Here is a 21,095-nt window from a genome sequence, read left to right as displayed (position 1 = left end):
TTTATATAGCGCTTTTCTCTAGTGACTCAAAGCGCTTTACATAGTGAAACCCAATATCTAAGTTACATTTAAACCAGTGTGGGTGGCACTGGGAGCAGGTGGGTAAAGTGCCTTGCCCAAGGACACAACGGCAGTGACTAGAATGGCGGAAGCGGGAATCGAACCTGCAACCCTCGAAGTTGCTAGCACGGCCACTCTACCAACCGAGCTAAACAGTTTGAATTGGTTCAGGTCATCGGGGACTGTTATTACTGGCGGACAGGTGTCGCGGTGCAACTGCAGCCAGGCACGTAAGAAAACCCTCGTCTCCATAGCAACGTCTCTGTCGTTTTCACTCATTTGCCGCTATTTAAGTAAAGCAGGGGTAAGCAACCAAGAACGTTAAAAGAGTCATTTTGGACCCCCAAAAAATTCAACGCTGTCAAGCGCCATTCATGTAAAACTCGCTGGCCGCACTAACATTAAACTTTCATATAAAGGCGGGGGCCGCAAAATAACGTCTCGCGTGCCGCATGTCTGAGACCCCTGGTGTAGAACAGGGGTCACCAACGCGGTGCCCGTAAGGACCAGATGAGTCGCCCGCTGGCCTGTTATAAAAATAGCTCGAATAGCAGCACTTACCAGTGAGCTGCCTCTATTTTTTACATTTTATTTATTTACTAGCAAGCTGGTCTCGCTTTGCTCGAGATTTTTAATTCTAAGAGAGACAAAACTCAAATAGAATTTGATATATAGCACATTTAAACAACAAAATGTTTCCAAAGTGCTGCACAACAATATTAAAAACAAGATTCAAATACTATCCTGAGCTCCACCAATGACTGAATAAAAAATAAAAATAAAAAATAATAAATAAATACATATAAAACCAATATAAAAAACAATATAAAATAAATATTAAACATGATTCAAATAAATTAATTTATTTTTTTTACTTTGCTTCTTATAACTTTCAGAAAGACAATTTTATAGAAAAATACAACCTTAAAAATGATTTTAGGATTTTTAAACACATAGACCTTTTTACCTTTTAAATTCCTTCCTCTTCTTTCCTGACAATTTAAATCAATGTTCAAGTAAATGTACTGTTTTTTATCGTAAATAATAATAAATACATTTTAATTTAATTCTCCATTTTAGCTTCTGTTTTTTCGACGAAGAATATTTGTGAAATATTTCTTCAAACTTATTATGATTAAAATTAAAAAAATATATTCTGGCATATATTTCAAAGTCTTTTGAATTTCTTTAAAAAAAAATGTCTGGAACATCTAGAAGAAATAATGATTTGTCTTTGTTAGAAATATAGCTTGGTCCAATTTGTTATATATTCTAACAAAGTGCAGATTGGATTTTAACCTATTTAAAACTTGTCATGAAAAATATATATTTATTGTTAGAAGTCATTAAAATGATCAGTGTTTCCACAAAGATAAATATAATTAATTATTAATAATAACATAGAGCGAAAGGTAAATTGAGCAAATAGGCTATTCCTGGCAATTTATTTAAGTGTCAAAACTGGTAGCCCTTCGCATTAATCAGTACCGAAGAAGTAGCCTTTGGTTTCAAAAAGTTACCCTTCTTTAAAGGGAATATGCCAACAGGAAATATGTTGGTTATAAATATACAACACAAACTGAAATCCACACATGTACATCTATTTAACATATTTAGAATCATTGCAATCAAACAGATAACAAAGACTTGGATATAGACCACAGCACCTGTATAAATATCTTGGACAACAGTCCTGACACAGATCATTGAAATAGAAAAATTTACATTTAGTATTAGAAAAAAAATGATTTATGTCATATGACATAATATAATAATTGATAAAGATGATGGTATGTAAATAGAATGTAGTGTACATATTTGTACATAGGTAAACACACTATCTCCGTAGTATGATTCTCTGTATATCTATCTGCATAAGGTTATAGAGATGGTAGTATTTTTTTAGTTTTATCACTACTATTATTTGTTTTTGTATTTTTTATGTATATAAATATGTATGACATTCAATATCATTATTGTTTATTTCTGAAAAAATGGGGGACAATGTTAAAGGACAAGATTTTGTCTAATTTTGTGAAATTGCAATAAAGTATATAAAAAAAATGATTCTGTTTAATTTTGTTTTTTAGTATCAAATGGTTCAAATTGGTCAAAAAAGGTTTACAGTTTAAATAAGTATTTTAAATAATTTCAGGCAAATTTGATTAACTATAAATAGTTTCACCAATGCAAGTGAGAAGGGCACAAAGGCAAACAATATTTTCTTTCGATATATTAGGGTTGTTTTGAACCAATATTTTGGTACTAGTACCAAAATGTATTTTGATATTTTTCGATACTTTTGTAAATAAAGGTGACCACAAAAAATGGCATTATGGGCTTTATTTTAACAAAAAAATCTTTTAGAGTACATTAAACGCACATTTTTTATTGCAATCAAAGAACAAATTTGTCCTTAAAATAGTGTACCTATTAGACAACTTGTCATTTAGTAGTAAGTAAGCCAACAAAGGCTCCTAATTTGTCTGCTGACATATTGTGTCATTCCCCATTCTATTTTGCTGTAAAAATTGATTATTAATCTACTTGCTCATTAACTGTTAATATCTGGTTATTTTCCGTTTTAACATGTTCTATCTACACTTCTGTAAAAATGCAATAATCACTTAGTCTTCTGTTGTTTGGATACTTAACATTAGTTTTGAATAATACCACAAATATAGGTATTGATCCGAAACCAAATTCGTTACAGGGTCATACATTGGTCATAATTGAAGTTGTCGTGTGTCCAGGGACATATTTTCTGAGTTTTGGAATATATTATAATATAATATAATTATAATTTTGTGACGATAAAAAATATTGATATTGTAGTATAGTATTGACTAGATACGCTCTTGTACTTGGTATCATTACAATGGATGTCAGGTGTAGATCGACCCATGGCATTTGTTTACATTGTAACACCGGTCAGCTATCGTATCCTCCTACAGTGTGTAGCGAAGCATGTTTAGCTATTCCTCATCCTGAAGGGATGATACTTTGTAAAAAAAAACCCTAACTTTATTTGTTGCCATGGATGCGAGGACTATTGATTTAGAAGAAGCTAAAGCACTGCCGATTCTGGATGGACGTTATCCGCTAACCATGTTTCAAAGCACCTCTTAGCATTTCAGTGTTATAGCTTCACTTTTATCATTAGTTTTTAAGCCAAAATTCGTCTATTCTCCCGTTTTTGTCTACACACTGTGTCTGCTTGTTACTACATCGTGATTGTGCGCTGCCGAACATGCTCCTCTGCTTGTAAAACTGTCACGAGGCGCCGACAACGCGCCGTCATGCCTGTTTAAAAAAATATGGTGAATCAGTACTTTTCAAACAGTATAGTACCGTTTGTGATTCATTAGTACAGCGATACTATACTAGTACAGGTATACCGTACAACAATCTGTACTGACTGAACAACATGAACAATCATATTACAGTATCTGTAAAGTATTAGCCCACGTTTCATGTTTTGTTTGTACACAGCTAACCAGACAGCATATGTACTGTAGTTTTACTAACACGCACGGCGTGCTGCGTATATGATGACCAATATAAAGTGTGACTCATTCGATGGACAGTTATTTGTTTGGTCCAGCTGTCCAGGGATGTTTTTTTGCCGGTTAATTTATGGGTAAGCACTCCATTTATGTTGAGATTGCTTAACTCCAGCTTCAATTCCCTTTTACCTCACTCTCTCAACTTCCGTCTGCTCCATTGTCTCAATCTTCCTTTCTGCTCTCGTCTAGAAGCAGTAGTTCATCCTCCATAAATTCAGATTAAAACACATAAGGTTGTAAATCCTCATTTGTACAACAATAGCTGTCTTTGTTGTTACCGAATCTACCATGATTAGAAGACACGCATGTTGGTATCCGGAAGGGTTTTTTGCCAGAAGTCTGATGTGCGCTGCTATGAAAACGGAAATAAATGCGACGAATAGTTAGTTCCAGCAATGGTTAAAATGATCAAAATAGGGTAAATATTGTGCATATTACATATTGTTATTAATGTGTCTGTTACTACATTATATGTATAGACTTGCAGTGTTTATACAAAACGTTGATGGAGGGTTTTGAAGTTGTTTTAGAGGGCTTTAAAGGTTACAACAGTAACTCATAAACTGCTGCTTCTTGCATTTTTTTTAATCATCTTTAAAATAAAACAAAAACAAAAAAAGACGTGTGTTTTTGTCTCTCATAGTGATTGTGAACGACACGCAAATTTCCCCCAATAAGTGCAGTTCCCTTTTAAAAAAAAATGTAAGTTGTTTTTTTTCGGTTACAACAAAAAACAAAATACTCATCTACAAAATTCAAAGAAGAAAAATAGATTTCCAATACAATACTGTCATTTATGAAAAACAAAATAGTATATATATATATATATATATATATATATATATATATATATATATGCACAATATAAAAACATTTTGTATGTCCAAAAATGACCAGCATTAACTAAATCTTATAATGGTTATGTTGTTAGTTTATACTGAACATGCATGCAATTACAATATGAGTCATCAGATAATTACAGGTTTTCATTACGTTATTCTGAAAAGGAGTAAGAAGAAGCAAAGATTATTTGATCGTACCCCTTTTCGTATCATAGCAGTTACTAACACAGTTGTTACTGCTCACTCTTCAACACAACAATGAATAAATAAATACATCAGTGAATAAATAGACGAATAAGTAAATACTGATTAAATACATAATTACCAATAAATACAATTATCGTACATAAAAAGTTAAGTGTTATAAATATCCTGCACGTCCTGCATGCCCTGTAAAAGAAACATTCCAATGCAATGCAACAATAGAAAAACTCACATGCACGCATTTTTATAAACATTTAGCATAGATTTGATCTCGAAAAATGCAAAAAGCTGTCAAAATGATGTACTGTGTGTAGCAAGTATAGCGTGGGTGTGAGTATACTGTCCTACAGAGATATTTTCTGTACATAACCATGTTTTTAATCATTTACTTATAATTTACAATAGTCAGGCGCGGTGAGTCAGGAGATTTGTGCTACAAATCACATTAATATATGGTGCGTGTCGAGCGTATACTGTATTGTTCTTGCTCTTTGCTTCACGTGATGGGGCTCAGAACGTAGTTGCATGTGTCAGGTTTATTTTTCAAATCCGGATTGATATTAGCTTAAAAGGTGCAAGAAATGTGGGCGCTGTGCCACTGCAAGACGAGGAAGCAGAAAGACTTGCTGACTGGCTTTTTACTCTATGAATGTGCTGCAGTATTCCTGTAATTTGTGAAATGTACTGTAGCTTGAGGGTAGATTTGAACACAGGTATATATTTTGTTGAGGGTTTTTTGCATTGAAGTGATGGTAGGACACATCTCAAAGCTGTGTCTAACTGATACCCTAAGATATATAAAGTTAAGTTAAAGTCCCAAAGATAGTCACACACAATTGGTGTGGTGAAATCCTCGCACTGAAAATGTTGATGTCTAATTTGCATAATTTCTCATGTCGCACGTGCAGGTAATTTTTACAGAAAAAGCACCAAAAAATATGTTGAGAAATATAAGTTAACTTTCTTGGGGTGAGTAGAGCATATCTGCTTTCGTGTTAAGAGTAAGGGTGTAACGATGTGATATATTATTGTGACCAAAATGATCATGGTATTGTTGACTGTGCCTAAAGAGTACTTACTTAGACGCAAATATTTGTATTACGTAAACAAAAGAACAGCCTCTAGTGTGTAACGTGCACAATTAAATAGCTTAGTTTCTTAGACAGCAATGTGTTTATACAACTTTAGCTAGCTAGCAATCAGTGCACTAGCTTGCTTCTCCAGGAAATGAGCAGTATCTCCAGTCTGTGAATTTATCAAAGTTCGATTATCAATCACGGTTTTATGATCATGTTGATTTGAAACCGCGATACAATTCTTGACAGTTAGTATTACCGCAGTTTATCATCATTACCGTTAATTGTTAAACCCCAATATAAGAGTCTCCAAGACCAGAACAATCCTTTTGGTCTTTTGAAAAGCTGAATGTTAAGTGTTCTGAATACTCGCTAAATATAGCAACATTGGCAGTAGTTACTCTGATCTACTGTACGCAGTTGGAACAACAAGCTATATTCATAGTCCCGTTACAATGTGTCTATGAATAAGGGCAACACAAAATAAATGTGTCCAAATATTTCACATAATAAACTACAAAAGCACATTTGGAGAGCGCAGACCTTCCATTAGTAAAGAATCCTTCAAAGAAATCTTTAATCCAAACGATGATCCTGATCACCTCCAAAATCTAAGCATAGCAGAATCCACCAATAACAATTTGAGCTTGCTATAGCGGAATTAAATACATGGAGTGAACCCTCTTTTGAGTTTTTGTCAGTCATCCACTCTCTATGTCTCTGTAGCTGGAGGCGGGTAGCTTAACATACACACTCAAAGAAGTTGAGGATTGTCACGTAAACGTAAAATGTATCCTGATCTCTTTCACAATAGTTACTTATCTAATTTTGGACAGCTCATAAAAGTTTAATCAAATGACACCCATTGATATTTTAATGTTTTAATTATGTTGCTAAGAGTCAGAAAAACCCTGGCGAATAAATGACTCCCTCGCAAAAGTAATGAATACATGAAAAACATGGTGTTTAAAAAAAACAAACAAAAAAATTGTGATCATCATTAAATTTGTGTACAGCAGTAGAAAGAAAGCTCATTTTCTTTACATTGTCAGCAGGTCATGTTTTGTATGACAAGGAATAACAATGAAAAAATAACCAATGCATCTCTTTTACGTCACAGGTCTTCTGGAAACCTGAAAAAAGATGATAGAAAAACAGCACTTTCACAACCTGACTGAAATCCACCGCTGAATCACTCGTGGCCATTCACCACGGATGTCGTGAAATACACGACGTGTTCGATTCAACATGGAGAAAAAGAAAATGTGCCCACGACTCCTGGACTACTTGGTGGTGGTCGGTGCAAGGTAATCAATTCCTAACCTGTTGTTGTTGATTAGCCCTTAAGAAAAAATCTCTAAATTACAAGTAAACATTTTACCCTCAGAGAAAAGTACAGATATGATGTTTGAATAGAGCTTTTCTCTATTCATCATAGAGGGTGACTAATATATTGGACATGTTCAGATTCATTAAAGGAAAGGCTTCATTCCACACTGAACCAAGTTATGGAAAATATTTCAATGAACTTTTTCATGAAAATGTTCCAATGTACTTGTCAGCTTTTCTGCTGACACAACTCTTTCCTATGAGACAGAGTTTTTTCAATTAGATTAGATTCATGCAATCTTGTCTATCTTCAGTTCTATTTTTACTTTAGTTTTGTATAGCACTTCTCTGTGAAGAATTATGCAAAAAGACAGACAGTATCTCTTTATTTGAACCGCTGTCGCTGCAGAAACAAAAATTGCCTCGCTGTAAGGCAGTGAAAGTTCAGCAAAGAGCTGTTCTCAGTGCAACTATAGGAGAATGAATACTGTAACAGTCCATATTTTGCTTCACTATTCTTAGGATTTAGATATGTTACTTCTCTAGGGTTATGGGTTTAGATGTTTGTTACTTCTTTACTTCTCTGCCACTATTGTTCCTTGAGGTTAGGGAATCATTGGACTCTAACCATGTGCAGTTATCAGGTCTAATTAGTAGGGGTTTGGGAAAAAATCGATTCGAATTTGAATCGCGATTCCCACGTTGTGCGATTCAGAATCGATTGTCATTTTAAAAAAAATCAATTTTTATTTTTTTTATCAATCGAACAAAACAATACACAGCAATACCATAACAATGCAATCCAATTCCAAAACCAAACCTGACCCAGCAACACTCAGAACTGCAATAAACAGAGCAATTGAGAGGAGACACAAACACGACACAGAACAAACCAAAAGTATTGAAACAAAAATGAATATTATCAACAACAGTATCAATATTAGTTATACTTTCAGCATAGCAGTGATTCAAAATCCCTCATTGACATTATCATTAGACATTTATAAAAATAAAAAAAAGAACAGTAGTGTCACAGTGGCTTACACTTGCATCGCATCTCATAAGCTTGACAACACACTGTGTCCAATATTTTCACAAAGATAAAATAAGTCATTTTTGGTTTGTTTAATAGTTAAAACATCAGTTGATAAGACATTGTCCTTTATAATTATAAAAGCTTTTTACAAAAATCTACTACTCTGCTAGCATGTCAGCAGACCGGGGTAGATCCTGCTGAAATCCTATGTATTGAATGAATACAGAATCTTTTTAAATCGGGAAAAAAATAGTTTTTGAATCTAAAATCGTGTTTCATTGAGAGAAAAAAAATCGATTTATAATCGAATCGTGACCCCAAGAATCGATATTGAATCTAATCGTGGGACACCCAAAGATTCGCAGTCCTACTAATTAGTATCTCCAGAATTTGCCAATTTGTTCCAATTCATTAAATTTCCCCAATGGAATTTGTTTCCGAGCAGCGCTCAAACTTGCACGTCAACAGTTCTATCAAAAATATGTTTGTTTCTTGTGTAGAGGAAGTGGAAACATCAGCAAGTAACAATATGTCAACTATTTATAGATCAAATTACACAATTGTCGTCCTCCTGCATAGCTCAGACCTACTTTCTGTTCCTGTCTACTGCACTAAGCCTTCTGGTTTGTGTAGTATATAAACATTTAGTTTGTAGTTGACATGTATTTATATATCAGTTTAACATTTATTTATGCAGGGCAAGACATATAAGAACATATTTTAATTCGCAATGCTGACCTTGTAAAGAGGCAAGATTTACATGACAGAGATAATGTTGTGTGATAATCTCTTTGTCTCTAATTTATCAAATCCAATCCACATTATTTATATAGCACATTTAAACAACAAGAACGTTTCCAAAGTGCTGCACAGCCATGTTAAAAACAATATTAAAATCAATATTATGCTCCACCAATGACTGAATAAAAACAAAACATAAATAAATATAAAACCAATATAAAACGATATAACAATGAATATGATTAAAAACAATTTTAAAGGGTAAAAGCAAATAAAATAGTAAAATAGAAATGAAAATGTATAAAAAACACAGAGGACCACACAACTCACGTAGAGTTAAAAGCCAAAGAATAAAAGTGGGTCTTAAGACGAGACTTAAAACACTCCACTGTGGAAGCAGTTTGAACATGGAGGGGCAGAGTGTTCCAGAGCTTAGGGCCGACCACAGAGAAGGCCCTGTCTCCTCTGGTTTTAAGTCTCGTTCGTCTTGGGCACCACGAGCTGGAGCTGGCTCTCGGACCTCAGAGCGCGCGCAGGAGTGTAAATTTGGATGAGGTCCGAGATATACTGAGGTGCCAGTCCATGTAAAGATTTAAAAACAAACAGCGATGTTTTAAAATCAATTCTAAAATGAACAGGGAGCCAGTGCAAACTCTGAAGAATTGGGGTTATATGCTGGCGTTTACTGGCCCCTGTTAAAAGTCGTGCTGCCGGGTTCTGGACTAACTGCAACCGGGAGAGAGCTTTTTGGCTAATGCCAGCATAAAGTGCATTTGCAGTAGTCCAGGCCACTTGAAATAAAAGCATGCACGACTTGTTCAAAAAGGTTAAAAGATAAAAACGGTTTTACCAATTTACCAACAAAAATTAGCGCTCTCGATCGGTCTCAACAGACAAGTGCTCGAGATATGCGGTGGTGGTAAATGTGTTGGAACATAATTTAATTCCTAACACTTTTATAGGAGCTTTTGATGGTGTTTCTTTCTGTAATCAGAATTATTACTATTATGATTTATAATGAATTGAAACAGTACAGTAATTTGACAATGAGCTCTAAGTATGTGCTTTTATGAAATCCAGTATCTACTTTATAGGGAACCCATTATACAAAACCAACTTTTCTTACCCATTAGTAGCTGTTTATGTGTATTTGGGATCTGCCTAAGGCCATATCCACATAAACACGTAAAGTTTCAAAAACACATATTCAGGGTAAAAACGATCTCCATCCACACAATTGTAGTTTCAAAACTGTCTCTGTCTACACACAAACGCATACACTTGCTGTCATGCACATTTTGTCCAATCAGAAGCCTGAAAAAAGAAGCACGTACACATTATTAAAGTGCGAATACATGCCTGTGCTACTAAAACCCAACACTAATAGAATTATAACATGTTCAGCAACATAGTAATGTATTATATTTTCAAAGAAGTGTACATTATTTCTAAAATCAGCACGCACTAATGAGCCAAGAAACCCTTTAGCATGTGTAAGTGCCTATATAAAGCGCACGGATGTTCGTGTGCCGCTGCAAAACTCTTGTGGAATTATAAAGCATTTAATCATCGATATAGTGATATGGTCCATGTGTAATGAAGTGTATATTGTCTTTAACATCAGTACACACTACAAGGAAGATGCTACATCATGTTTGTTGTAGTTGCTTGGTCGCTTTTTACACGCATGCACGGTTGTGCCAGGCTTCATCTACAAAAATGAAAGCAAGACACGTAAATTAATTTCATGATTGGTTTTTAAATAAGGACTAAAAACATAACATAATATCAATCAATGTTTATTTATATAGCCCCAAATCACAAATGTCTCAAAGGACTGCACAAATCATTACGACTACAACATCCTCGGAAGAACCCACAAAAGGGCAAGGAAAACTCACACCCAGTGGGCAGGGAGAATTCACATCCAGTCGGACGCCAGTGACAATGCTGACGATGAGAAACCTTGGAGAGGACCTCAGATGTGGGCAACCCCCCCCCCCCCCTCTAGGGGACCGAAAGCAATGGATGTCGAGCGGGTCTAACATGATACTGTGAAAGTTCAATCCATAGTGGCTCCAACACAGCCGCGAGAGTTCAGTTCAAGCGGATCCAAGACAGCAGCGAGAGTCCCGTCCACAGGAGACCATCTCAAGCGGAGGCGGATCAGCAGCGTAGAGATGTCCCCAACCGATACAGGCGAGCGGTCCATCCTGGGTCTCGACTCTGGACAGCCAGTACTTCATCCATGGTCATCGGACCGGACCCCCTCTACAAGAGAGGGGGGGACATAGGAGAAAGAAAAGAAGCGGCAGATCAACTGGTCTAAAAAGGAGGTCTATTTAAAGGCTAGAGTATACAGATGAGTTTTAAGGTGAGACTTAAATGCTTCTACTGAGGTGGCATCTCGAACTGTTACCGGGAGGGCATTCCAGAGTACTGGAGCCCGAACGGAAAACGCTCTATAGCCCGCAGACTCTTTTTGGGCTCTAGGAATCACTAATAAGCCGGAGTCTTTTGAACGCTGATTTCTTGCCGGGACATATGGTACAATACATCCGGCAAGATAGGCTGGACCTAGACCGTGTAGTATTTTATACGTAATTAGTAAAACCTTAAAGTCACATCTTAAGTGCACAGGAAGCCAGTGCAGATGAGCCAGTACAGGCGTAATATGATCAAACTTTCTTGTTCTTGTCAAAAGTCTAGTTTTAAAATATAATGTAACACCTTTCTTACGACACAGAGCAAAAAGTCTTGCTTGTCAAAGTTGTCCCATCAGCTGGAGGTTCCACAGCGATCATATCCAAAACAGATGACTGTCATTAGCGCTGGCGGGCATGTCGCAAAGCCCATTTTGATCTGTATTTTTGATCAATGTGGAGTAAAAATAGCAGCAAATTTACAAACATTGTTTTTCCTCTTATAGTGTGTTTAAAGCCAGAAAGGCAGTGTTGTGGAGCTCTGAAAATAACAGTGCACAACCGTAACGTCATCACATGTCGCTGTTTGTGCCGTGTACACGCATACGCTAAGCAGAGAGGTTTGGAACTCTACACTCTGGCCAGCGTTTGCAAAAGTCTGCGTTTTTAAAGACAAAGTAATGTGTCCGCGTGTGGACAAGAGACCTAAACGCAGAGATAATTATGATTTTATTGTGTATCTGTGTTTGTGTGGACACGGCCTAAGTCTTGACATTTTGAAGTCAAACCATAAAGGCATTGTGGAGATATTTATAAAACAGTCTTGCCTTCCCTAACAGTTCCTCCAAACGAGCCGTTTGGAATTTGCCTAATTCGGGACTTTTTTCCCAGTTGTGAGGTCTGCGGATATCTCCATATATGGTGAAGGTTTACGTGCAGAGCTTTGCGCGAGTCCACTATTTTAGTCCGACTTTGTAGTCAATAAGGTCCTTCTTTTTCTCTATCCTTTTGTTGTGGGGCAGACTTGCTTGTACATGTATCCTTCGCTGTTGCCATTTCTAATACAAAGAAGCATATAGTTCTGTCAGTCGACTGCATATGGAAGTGCTAAAAACTACAACATGGCTGACGGAACAGAAAGCCGCTGTAAAATAAGTCCGTAAAACATAATCTATGCAAAAATGTTGACCTAATAACCTCCATTACATTATATGTAGACCACAGGGAAGTGTTTTGAATGTAGAACAAAATAATAATACGACCCCTTGAAAGTCTACAATGAAAGGGCTAAAACATCAATACATATTTTGTTTTTGAATGTTTTAGAGGTTAAAGTTACGAGGAAGACTTAAATAAAACATGTTGAATCGATGTTACTGAAAGAATACAAGCATTAAAACTTTGCAACTTTTGCCGCAAATTCAAATTAGTTAGGAATCACATCACAAAAAAGCCAGCAAAATCTTAGAGGGACTGTTTAATATTAAGATAGGACATTAGCTGTCATTAACAATTCTTAACAAATGACTACATGTTGTAAATCAAATGTTTGTCTATCTTCTCTGTAGGCAGCCAAGTAGTGATAGTGTGGCCCAGACGCCTCAGCTCCTCCGCCGATACCCACTGGAGGACCACCGGGACTTTCCACTCCCACCAGATGTGGTGTTCTTTTGCCAACCAGAAGGATGTCTGAGTATACGCCAGCGAAGGGTCAGCCTTCGCGACGACTCCTCGTTTGTTTTCACACTGACTGACAAAGACTCAGGAATTACTCGCTACGGAATCTGCGTCAACTTCTACCGATCATTTCAGCGCGGGCATCACCGTGCCCGTGCGGACAAGAGCGGTCACACAGAGACAGCAACGCGAGGGGGGGACTCTACGAGCGAGGGGTCCGATGGTAGCAGCGGCGGCCAGTCGTCTGCGTTGTCAGCGCCCAAGAAAGATGAGTTAGCTCCTAAGCCAGCTTCTGGAGAAGACGTTGAACAGCAAAGTACTGAACTAAATACTGAAAAAGCTGGCCAGCTCAAACGAAATGCAGATAAAATGGCTGCCAGGAATCGCAACAGTACACTGACGTCACTATGCATACTCAGCCACTACCCATTCTTCTCCACCTTCAGGGAATGTCTAAGTATTCTCAAGAGAATGGTGGATTGCTGTAGTCAGAGGTTAACCCAGCGTGCTGGACTGCCCCACACTTTCCAAAGGTAATCTTTGTCTTGTTTTGTCAATCTTCTGTGTTACGAGTGTCTTTTTGCAAGAATTTAAAAATGGGTTTACCCATATATAATTTATTTACACCCATCCATCTTCCGCTTATCCGAGGTCGGGTCGCAGGGGCAGCAGCCTAAGCAGGGAAGCCCAGACTTCCCTCTCCCCAGCCACTTCGTCTAGCTGTTCCTGGGGGAACCCGAGGCATTCCCAGGCCAGCCGGGAGACATAGTCATCCCAACGTGTCCTGGGTCTTCCCCGTGGCCTCCTACCGGTTGGACGTGCCCTAAACACCTCCCTAGGGAGGCATTCGGGTGACATCCTGACCAGATGCCCGAACCACCTCATCTGGCTCCTCCCGATGTGGAGGAGCAGTGGCTTTACTTTGAGTTCCTCCCGGATGGCAGAGCTTCTCACCCTATCTCTAAGGGAGATAGGGTGAAACTAATTTCGGCCACTTGTACCCGTGATCTTATCCTTTCGGTCATGACCCAAAGCTCATGACCATAGGTGAGGATGGGAACGTAGATCGACCGGTACATTGAGAGCTTTGCCTTCCGGCTCAGTTCCTTCTTCACCACAATGGATCGGTACAACGTCCGCATTACTGAAGACGCCGCACCGATCCGCCTGTCGATCTCACGATCCACTCTTCCCTCACTCGTGAACAAGACTCCGAGGTACTTAAACTCCTCCACTTGGGGCAGGGTCTCCTCCCCAACCCAGAGATGGCATAATAATAATAATGATGATATATATATATATATATATATATATATATATATATATATTATTATTTTAAAAATAAGTACCGTTATGTTGCCTTTTCCATCCAGCAACATTTTCAGAAAGTGTTTAATGCTGCAGGCAACACTGCAATTTAGTACAAAGCAAGCCTCAGTTCTGATTTTTATTGCAGATGCCACATGCTCCCTTTAAAGGATGCACGTGTACAGATACACACATCCACACAAATATCCACAGATTCACTTAGTGATTGAAATCTTACAACTCGCGATTCGATTCTGATTCTTTGGGTGACGATTCAATTAAGCCTCGATTTTCGATTTATCGTGATTCTCGATCCAAACTGATTCTTGGAATATATTATTTGGTAAGACTTATAATAAAACCTTTTCAAAACAGGTTGTAGGCTACAAAAGCTCCTATTGGCTGCTGGTAAATAACACATACATGCAGTAGTAATCACAGACATGGCCTAAAAACGTATCTTTAAAAATTTATTTTTTCAAAACAAAACCATTTTTAATCAATTTTAAATTATGAATCGATTTAGAAGCGGTTTAATAAGAATCATACTTTAGATGTGAAATTTATTTTTTTTAGTTCCCATAGTTTCACTAGTGAAGAACACATTTACTTTTAGAGAAATATATTTGTCATAGAGATGTAATGATATGAAAATTGTATTTCACTGTTATTGTGATCAAAATAATCAGTTATCATTATCGGTGTATTTTTGAATATGTTCAAAAAGTATTTATACACACACTGAAATATTTTTATTTTTTTTAAACAACTAAAACAAACCTACTATTTTGTAGGTTTTGTGTTTCTTATGCTTCACTGATTAGAGTATTCTGGTGGGCGGTGTGTTCAACAGTTCTTGAATAAAAACACCTCTGTGTCAAATTCCTTCGAGCATACTTGCCTTATCGATCACTCTGGGCTAAGAGAGCACATCTTTTAGGTTCAGTGTGCACAATGGAATTGCGTAGTTGCTCAAGCAGCAATGTGTTTATATACAAAGGTTAGATTGGGGTATGTTGTTTCTTAATGGGGAGAGACGTCAATGTCTCATGTTACCATTTAAGCTAGTGCGAGTCAGTCTGTGAGTTCATCAGAAACCGGCTATCAATCACATTTTTTATTGGTTCAATTTAAAACAGTACATCTGTAGTTTTACAGGGATTATCAATAATACAGTTGATCGTTACATTCCTACTTAGTCAATTATTTTATGATTATTATATTAAATATCAAACGTTCTGCTAATGTTCTTATTATGTGATCAGTTCCTGTATGCATGATATGAAACCAACTCTTACAAATTATTGACGTTTTGAAAATGGAAGCCGGTGAGTCAAACAGTGGAGTTGAATCTTTACCGTGACTAATTCTAAAAAAACAAGTGTTTCTTACTAATCTTCTTTACTCTACAAGATTTATATTTAGCAAATTAGCAGTGTTCCTTCAGGATTATAAAACATGTTGAGTGCACACCTGTTACATTTTCAGCCTTTCATGTAGAACTGTTTTGTGTTTGTGTGAGACAGCAGCTGAAGCCCAAAGGCAGATGAAAGTGGATAATTGTTCTGGCTGACATGGTTGGTTGAAATGTTGTAGGCAATAACAGAGAAGTGGGAGAAGAGCCATTGTCTGATAGCTGCAAGTTGTTTTTTTTTCAGTGATGCCAATAACAGATTGCGGTCTCTGGTTTCCTTTGGGAAGCAGCTGTAGATAATAATTGTTCTCCCTCTTTGCCACTGGCACACTTACCAACACGCTCAATAGGTCTTAATGGCATTGTGACTGCAGAGCTCAGATCAATATTTCATCAAAAGCTTAAGAGTATGTTATTTCTTGTCATCCCACTAATTAAATTGTGACTGCTGCTTGGCCATGTCTCACTGACACTGTTAGTCTAAAACAAGACTGGACATATTTACAATTATACCAATCTTGTACAAATTTCACAAGTTGACAGGTTACATAGCGCAATATATACAATATAAATCAGTTGTGTCAAACTCAGGGCCCGGGTTCCAGATGTTGCATGCCACATCAATCTATATGGCCTGCAAAAGCCTGAAAATAATCATTATAATACTTAGTATAATTACACTATTTCTATTATTACTATTCTTTCCATTTTGATGCAATGGCATATATTTCAATGTTAAATGTAATCTAATATTGCAACAAATATATACATTCTCAACAATTTTTAAATAAAAAAAAATACTAAAATATATCTACTTCACATATTTTAAAGCAAATTGTACACTGTAGAAATGTACATAGATTGTATGGTAAAACAAAAACCGGCTGCTCTTTAGCCAGATTTTTACTGTAAAAACAGTGGTACTGTTTTTCCTTTTACAGTAATATGCTGTAAAAAAAAAAAACACCTGAAATTTTACTGTAAATCCATTGATTCTTTTTTTTTATTTCACAGTGTACCTAAATTATTTTTATAATCACATGCGTAAACAAATGTGTAATAATATAACGATGCAAAGCATTATAAATTGTTATTCATATATTATTTATTGTTACAAACGGCTCCTTCAGGTCAGCCCTAACTGCATTGTGGCCCACAATGAAAACTTATTTGACACCGGTGATAGAAATTATTTAAATTTGGCCAACAATAGCACTGTATTAAAAGCTCTATTAGCATATCGTGATAATGCATGTTGACACATTCTCTCTGTATCATGCAAATTTGACAGTGACAAGGGAACTAAGGTGGTCTTCAACGCAATGTAGTGTCCTCATCAGCGAGCTAGCAGCTATCAGTCCAACAAACTATCAATCCATCTTCTTCCGCTTATCTGAGGTCAGGTCGCGGGGGCAGCAGCCTAAGCAGGGAAGCCCAGACTTCCCTCTCCCCAGCCACCTCGTCTAGCTCTTCCCGGGGGATCCCGGGGCTTTCCCAGGCCAGCCGGGAAACATAGTCTTCCCAACATGTCCTGGGTCTTCCCTGTGGCCTCCTACCGGTTGGACGTGCCCTAAACACCTCCCTAGGGAGGCGTTCGGGTGGCATCCTGACCAGATGCCCGAACCACTTCATCTGGCTCCTCTCGATGTGGAGGAGCAGCAACTTTACTTTGAGTTCCTCCTGGATGACAGAGCTTCTCACCCTATCTCTAAGGGAGAGCCCCGAAACTCATTTCGGCCGCTTTTACCCGTGATCTTATCCTTTCGATTATGAGCCAAAACTCATGACCATAGGTGATGATGGGAACGTAGATCGAACGGTAAATTGAGAGCTTTGCCTTCCGGCTCAGCTCCTTCTTCACCACAACGGATCGATACAACGTCCGCATTACTATCAATGTTTATTTATATAGCCCTAAATCACGAGTGTCTCAAAGGGCAACACAAGCCAAAATGACACCCTCGGCTCAGATCCCACATCAGGTAAAAAAAAAACTCAACCCAATGGGATAACAATAGCTAATGTCCCTCGACAGTGCAGCTTCTAGAACACCAATCCATGGCGGCACATGAGCTGCGTTTCTTACAAGTTGTATTATTACTGGAGGACCAGTGGACAATAAATATCTAAACATGCTACACATTGCTACACATTTTAGGATGATGCAAAAAAAGGATCGCTAACTGCTAAGCTGGAGCCCTTGTGTGTAAACTGTCTATTAGTTTGCTACACGAACACGGAGCTGTGGAAAATAACTTGAAGACAGCATCAATGTGCAGGATCATTTGTTGTAAATATAGCAATATAACGTGAATAAAACAAGGTTCTAACTGCCCAGCGTGACAATGTTGTGGGACAAAACATGCGTCAATGCAACTTGATTATCTAGTGGTGGCTTGACTGGCTCTTGCGAAGCTGTTATTTCTCAAAAAAATTCCCATAAAGGCTACTACCAGTACTCACTTCTGTCCAATCCTGTCTTCCACAGGGACACCATGTGGCGCGTATTCACTGGGGCGCTTTCAGTGGAAGAGAAGGGTAGCCAGTTGTTGGCTGACCTGCGGGACATTGAGTCCTGGATATACAGGTTGCAACGGTCCCCAGTGCCTGTGGCGGGTCAAAGGCGTGTGGATGTGGAAGTTCTGCCCCATGAAATGAAACGGCCTCTCACCTTTGCCCTACCTGATAACTCCCGCTTCTCGATGGTTGATTTCCCATTGCATTTGCCTTTGGAGTTGCTAGGTGTGGATGCCTGTCTACAGGTGCTCGCCTGTATCCTGCTCGAGCACAAGGTAAACAGAGATGGTCATTAATCCCAGGGTTTTATTGTAACTATTACTGATTCACAACATCCCATGTCCGTAACTCTTTAATCGTACTTTAAACCAGTGGTTCTCAACCTTTTTTCAGTGAACATTTTTTTAATTCAAGTACCCCCTAATCAGATCAAAGCATTTTTGGTTGATAAAGAAGTAAAATACAGCACTATGTCATCAGTTTCTGATTTATTTAATTGTATAACAGTGCAAAATATTGCTCATTTGTGGTGGTCTTTCTTGAACTATTTGAAAAAAAAGATATAAAAATAACTAAAAACTTGTTGAAAAATAAAAAAGTGATTCAATTATAAATAAAGATTTCTACACATATGAGTAATCATCAACTTATAGTGCCTTCTTTGGGGATTGTAATAGAGATCCATCTGGATTCATGAACTTAATTATAAAAATGTATTCACAAAAAAATAAACCTTTAACATCAATATTTGTGGAACATGTCCACAAAAAAATCTAGCTGTCAACACTGAATATTGCATTGTTACATTTATTTTCACTGTTTAGGAACTTACATTCATATTTTGTTGAAATATTGTTCAATATTTATATTTATAAAGGATTTTTGAATTGTTGCTATTTTCATAATATTTAAAAAAAAATCTCACGTACTACTTGGCATACCTTCAAGTACCCCCGGGGGTACGCGTACCCCCATTTGAGAACCACTGCTTTAAACCCAAAACTATTTTATTGTTGACATCTGTCAAAATATGTTTACTTCGGTTCAGAGATAAACCGATATGTTTTTTTTTTGGCCCGATACCAATCAGCAGTAGTGAAGAAGGCCAATAACCGATATTTAGAGCTGATATTCATTTGCAGCAATACATATTTAAACACGAATAGTACACTTCAGTAAACCGCTGGATAAGTCTATAAGTTGTTTTTTTTAACATAGTTTTTTAGGAAACGTCGGCCCAGTAGCAACATAATGTTTAATGCAGCACTAATGTTGTTAATTTACCACCAAAAATGTAAATAAACACAATTCTGGATTCCTTAATGTAACTTGCAGCTATGACATGTTTCAAGATGGCTGACATCAGTTCTTCCTGGATGTTACAGAATGTATGAGAATTGTATGAGGTTCTGCCTGCCCTTTTTTTCTTATATAATGTTTCCTATCTGTCAAGATATTTACACAAACGTTTAGGGATATCGGCTTAGTTATCTTTTCTGTCGTCTTCATTTCCATCTATGTTTCGTGTTATTTGATTGAATCACGGAACATGAAACTCGCTGTGCTCCATTAATGAGCTCACGCTCCGAGTCATACGGACGGGATGGTTGTCGAACGGATGCCATTGCTGCAGTCCTGAAATCAAACAACCGAATTGGGAAACACCGGTAAAGAAGGACAACAACTGTATTTCCTGGCAAAAATGATTAGAGGTTGTGGACAAGCAGAAGAGGCATACTGTACAAGCGACCAGCACTGCAGGAGGCAGAGTAGGGGGGGCAGCGGAAAGCGTGGTTGTGTAAGCGCTGTGGTAAAGAATAAAAAAGAGGAACTTTTCCCAATTAGGGAAAATGTGTGTGTAGAATAATGTCAACCATCCCCTTTATCATTTTCTTTCTTCAGGTTATTCTCCAGTCTCGAGATTACAATGCTCTATCCATGAGTGTGATGGCATTTGTGGCCATGATCTACCCTTTGGAGTACATGTTCCCTGTCATCCCCCTATTGCCAACATGCATGACCTCTGCTGAACAGGTAGAACACACAATGGCTATATTAGATTAATATAAAAGTGCAATGAGTGACTTGATTCTGATTTTAGAAATGTATCAGATCATCTATAAGCTCCATTCTGTCAGCAATTTTCTGAACAGTTGAATATATAGAAAAACATAATGATGAGGTTTTCTATCTACGCAGCTCCTTCTTGCCCCTACTCCCTATATTATTGGTGTACCAGCTAGTTTCTTCCTGTACAAAGCCAACTTCAAAATTCCTGATGATGTATGGCTTGTAGATCTGGACAGCAGCAAGGTAACTACATTTTTGACATATTTCCATTCCTTTTCTTATTTTGTTCTCAATAAATCATGACAAGTAAAGACTATTAAGACTATTGTGTATGTTTTTCCAGGTTATAGCACCTACAAATGCAGAGAGTCTGCCATATCTTCCAGAGCCAGAAGCTGGTGAGCTTAAGAAACATCTGAAGCAGGTACTTTTGTAATTGGTCTAATTTTGTTGTAACTTGTTTTGTAATGTGATTCCACTACCATGTCAGGGCCTGTTGATGGTTTTTGAGAAGTTGTAGGTACAGATAAAATATACCCATTCACCCTGAGCTGCAAAAAACGCCTAAATTATTTGCATACTGTTCCTGCACTACCCAGGTATATCTACAAGCCTAGCTGTGATGTGTTTTTGGCATACATTGGGCTCTGAAATTTGGAATTCTGGGAGTAATGTTCTCTACTGCACACTTCATTGGACAAGCGTTATCAAGTACATCGTTTTGAGCAGTATACACTTAACAGCAGCCGTCTTCTCACTGCCGTTTATGCTTTTTAACAAAGTTACATATTTCAATGTTTACAATGTAACAGTAGTGTTTAAAAAAAAATCC

The 21,095-nt window shown here is 37.4% G+C and overlaps 1 protein-coding gene across 24 annotated transcripts in view; it reads left to right on the top strand.

Annotated features, from left to right (window-relative positions):
- Window positions 1-21,095, top strand: part of madd (MAP-kinase activating death domain) — a 92,484-nt gene that overhangs the window by 3,046 nt on the left and 68,343 nt on the right. For all 24 annotated transcript variants that reach the window (XR_009804255.1, XR_009804254.1, XM_061887224.1 and 21 more), the window contains exons 2-7: window positions 6,869-7,055; window positions 12,846-13,487; window positions 18,165-18,468; window positions 20,096-20,227; window positions 20,393-20,506; window positions 20,607-20,687. Coding sequence is in view for 22 of the 24 variants with exons in the window: in XM_061887224.1 (XP_061743208.1) it covers window positions 6,997-7,055; window positions 12,846-13,487; window positions 18,165-18,468; window positions 20,096-20,227; window positions 20,393-20,506; window positions 20,607-20,687 (1,332 nt within the window). In the remaining 2 variants the exon portion in view is untranslated. The remainder of the gene's footprint in view (window positions 1-6,868; window positions 7,056-12,845; window positions 13,488-18,164; window positions 18,469-20,095; window positions 20,228-20,392; window positions 20,507-20,606; window positions 20,688-21,095) is intronic.

Source organism: Nerophis ophidion, linkage group LG25, assembly GCF_033978795.1.
Source record: "Nerophis ophidion isolate RoL-2023_Sa linkage group LG25, RoL_Noph_v1.0, whole genome shotgun sequence".
Classification (NCBI taxonomy): domain Eukaryota; kingdom Metazoa; phylum Chordata; class Actinopteri; order Syngnathiformes; family Syngnathidae; genus Nerophis; species Nerophis ophidion.
The sequence above is the reverse complement of the archived record's forward strand: the minus strand, read 5'-3'. Positions and strand labels throughout refer to the sequence as shown.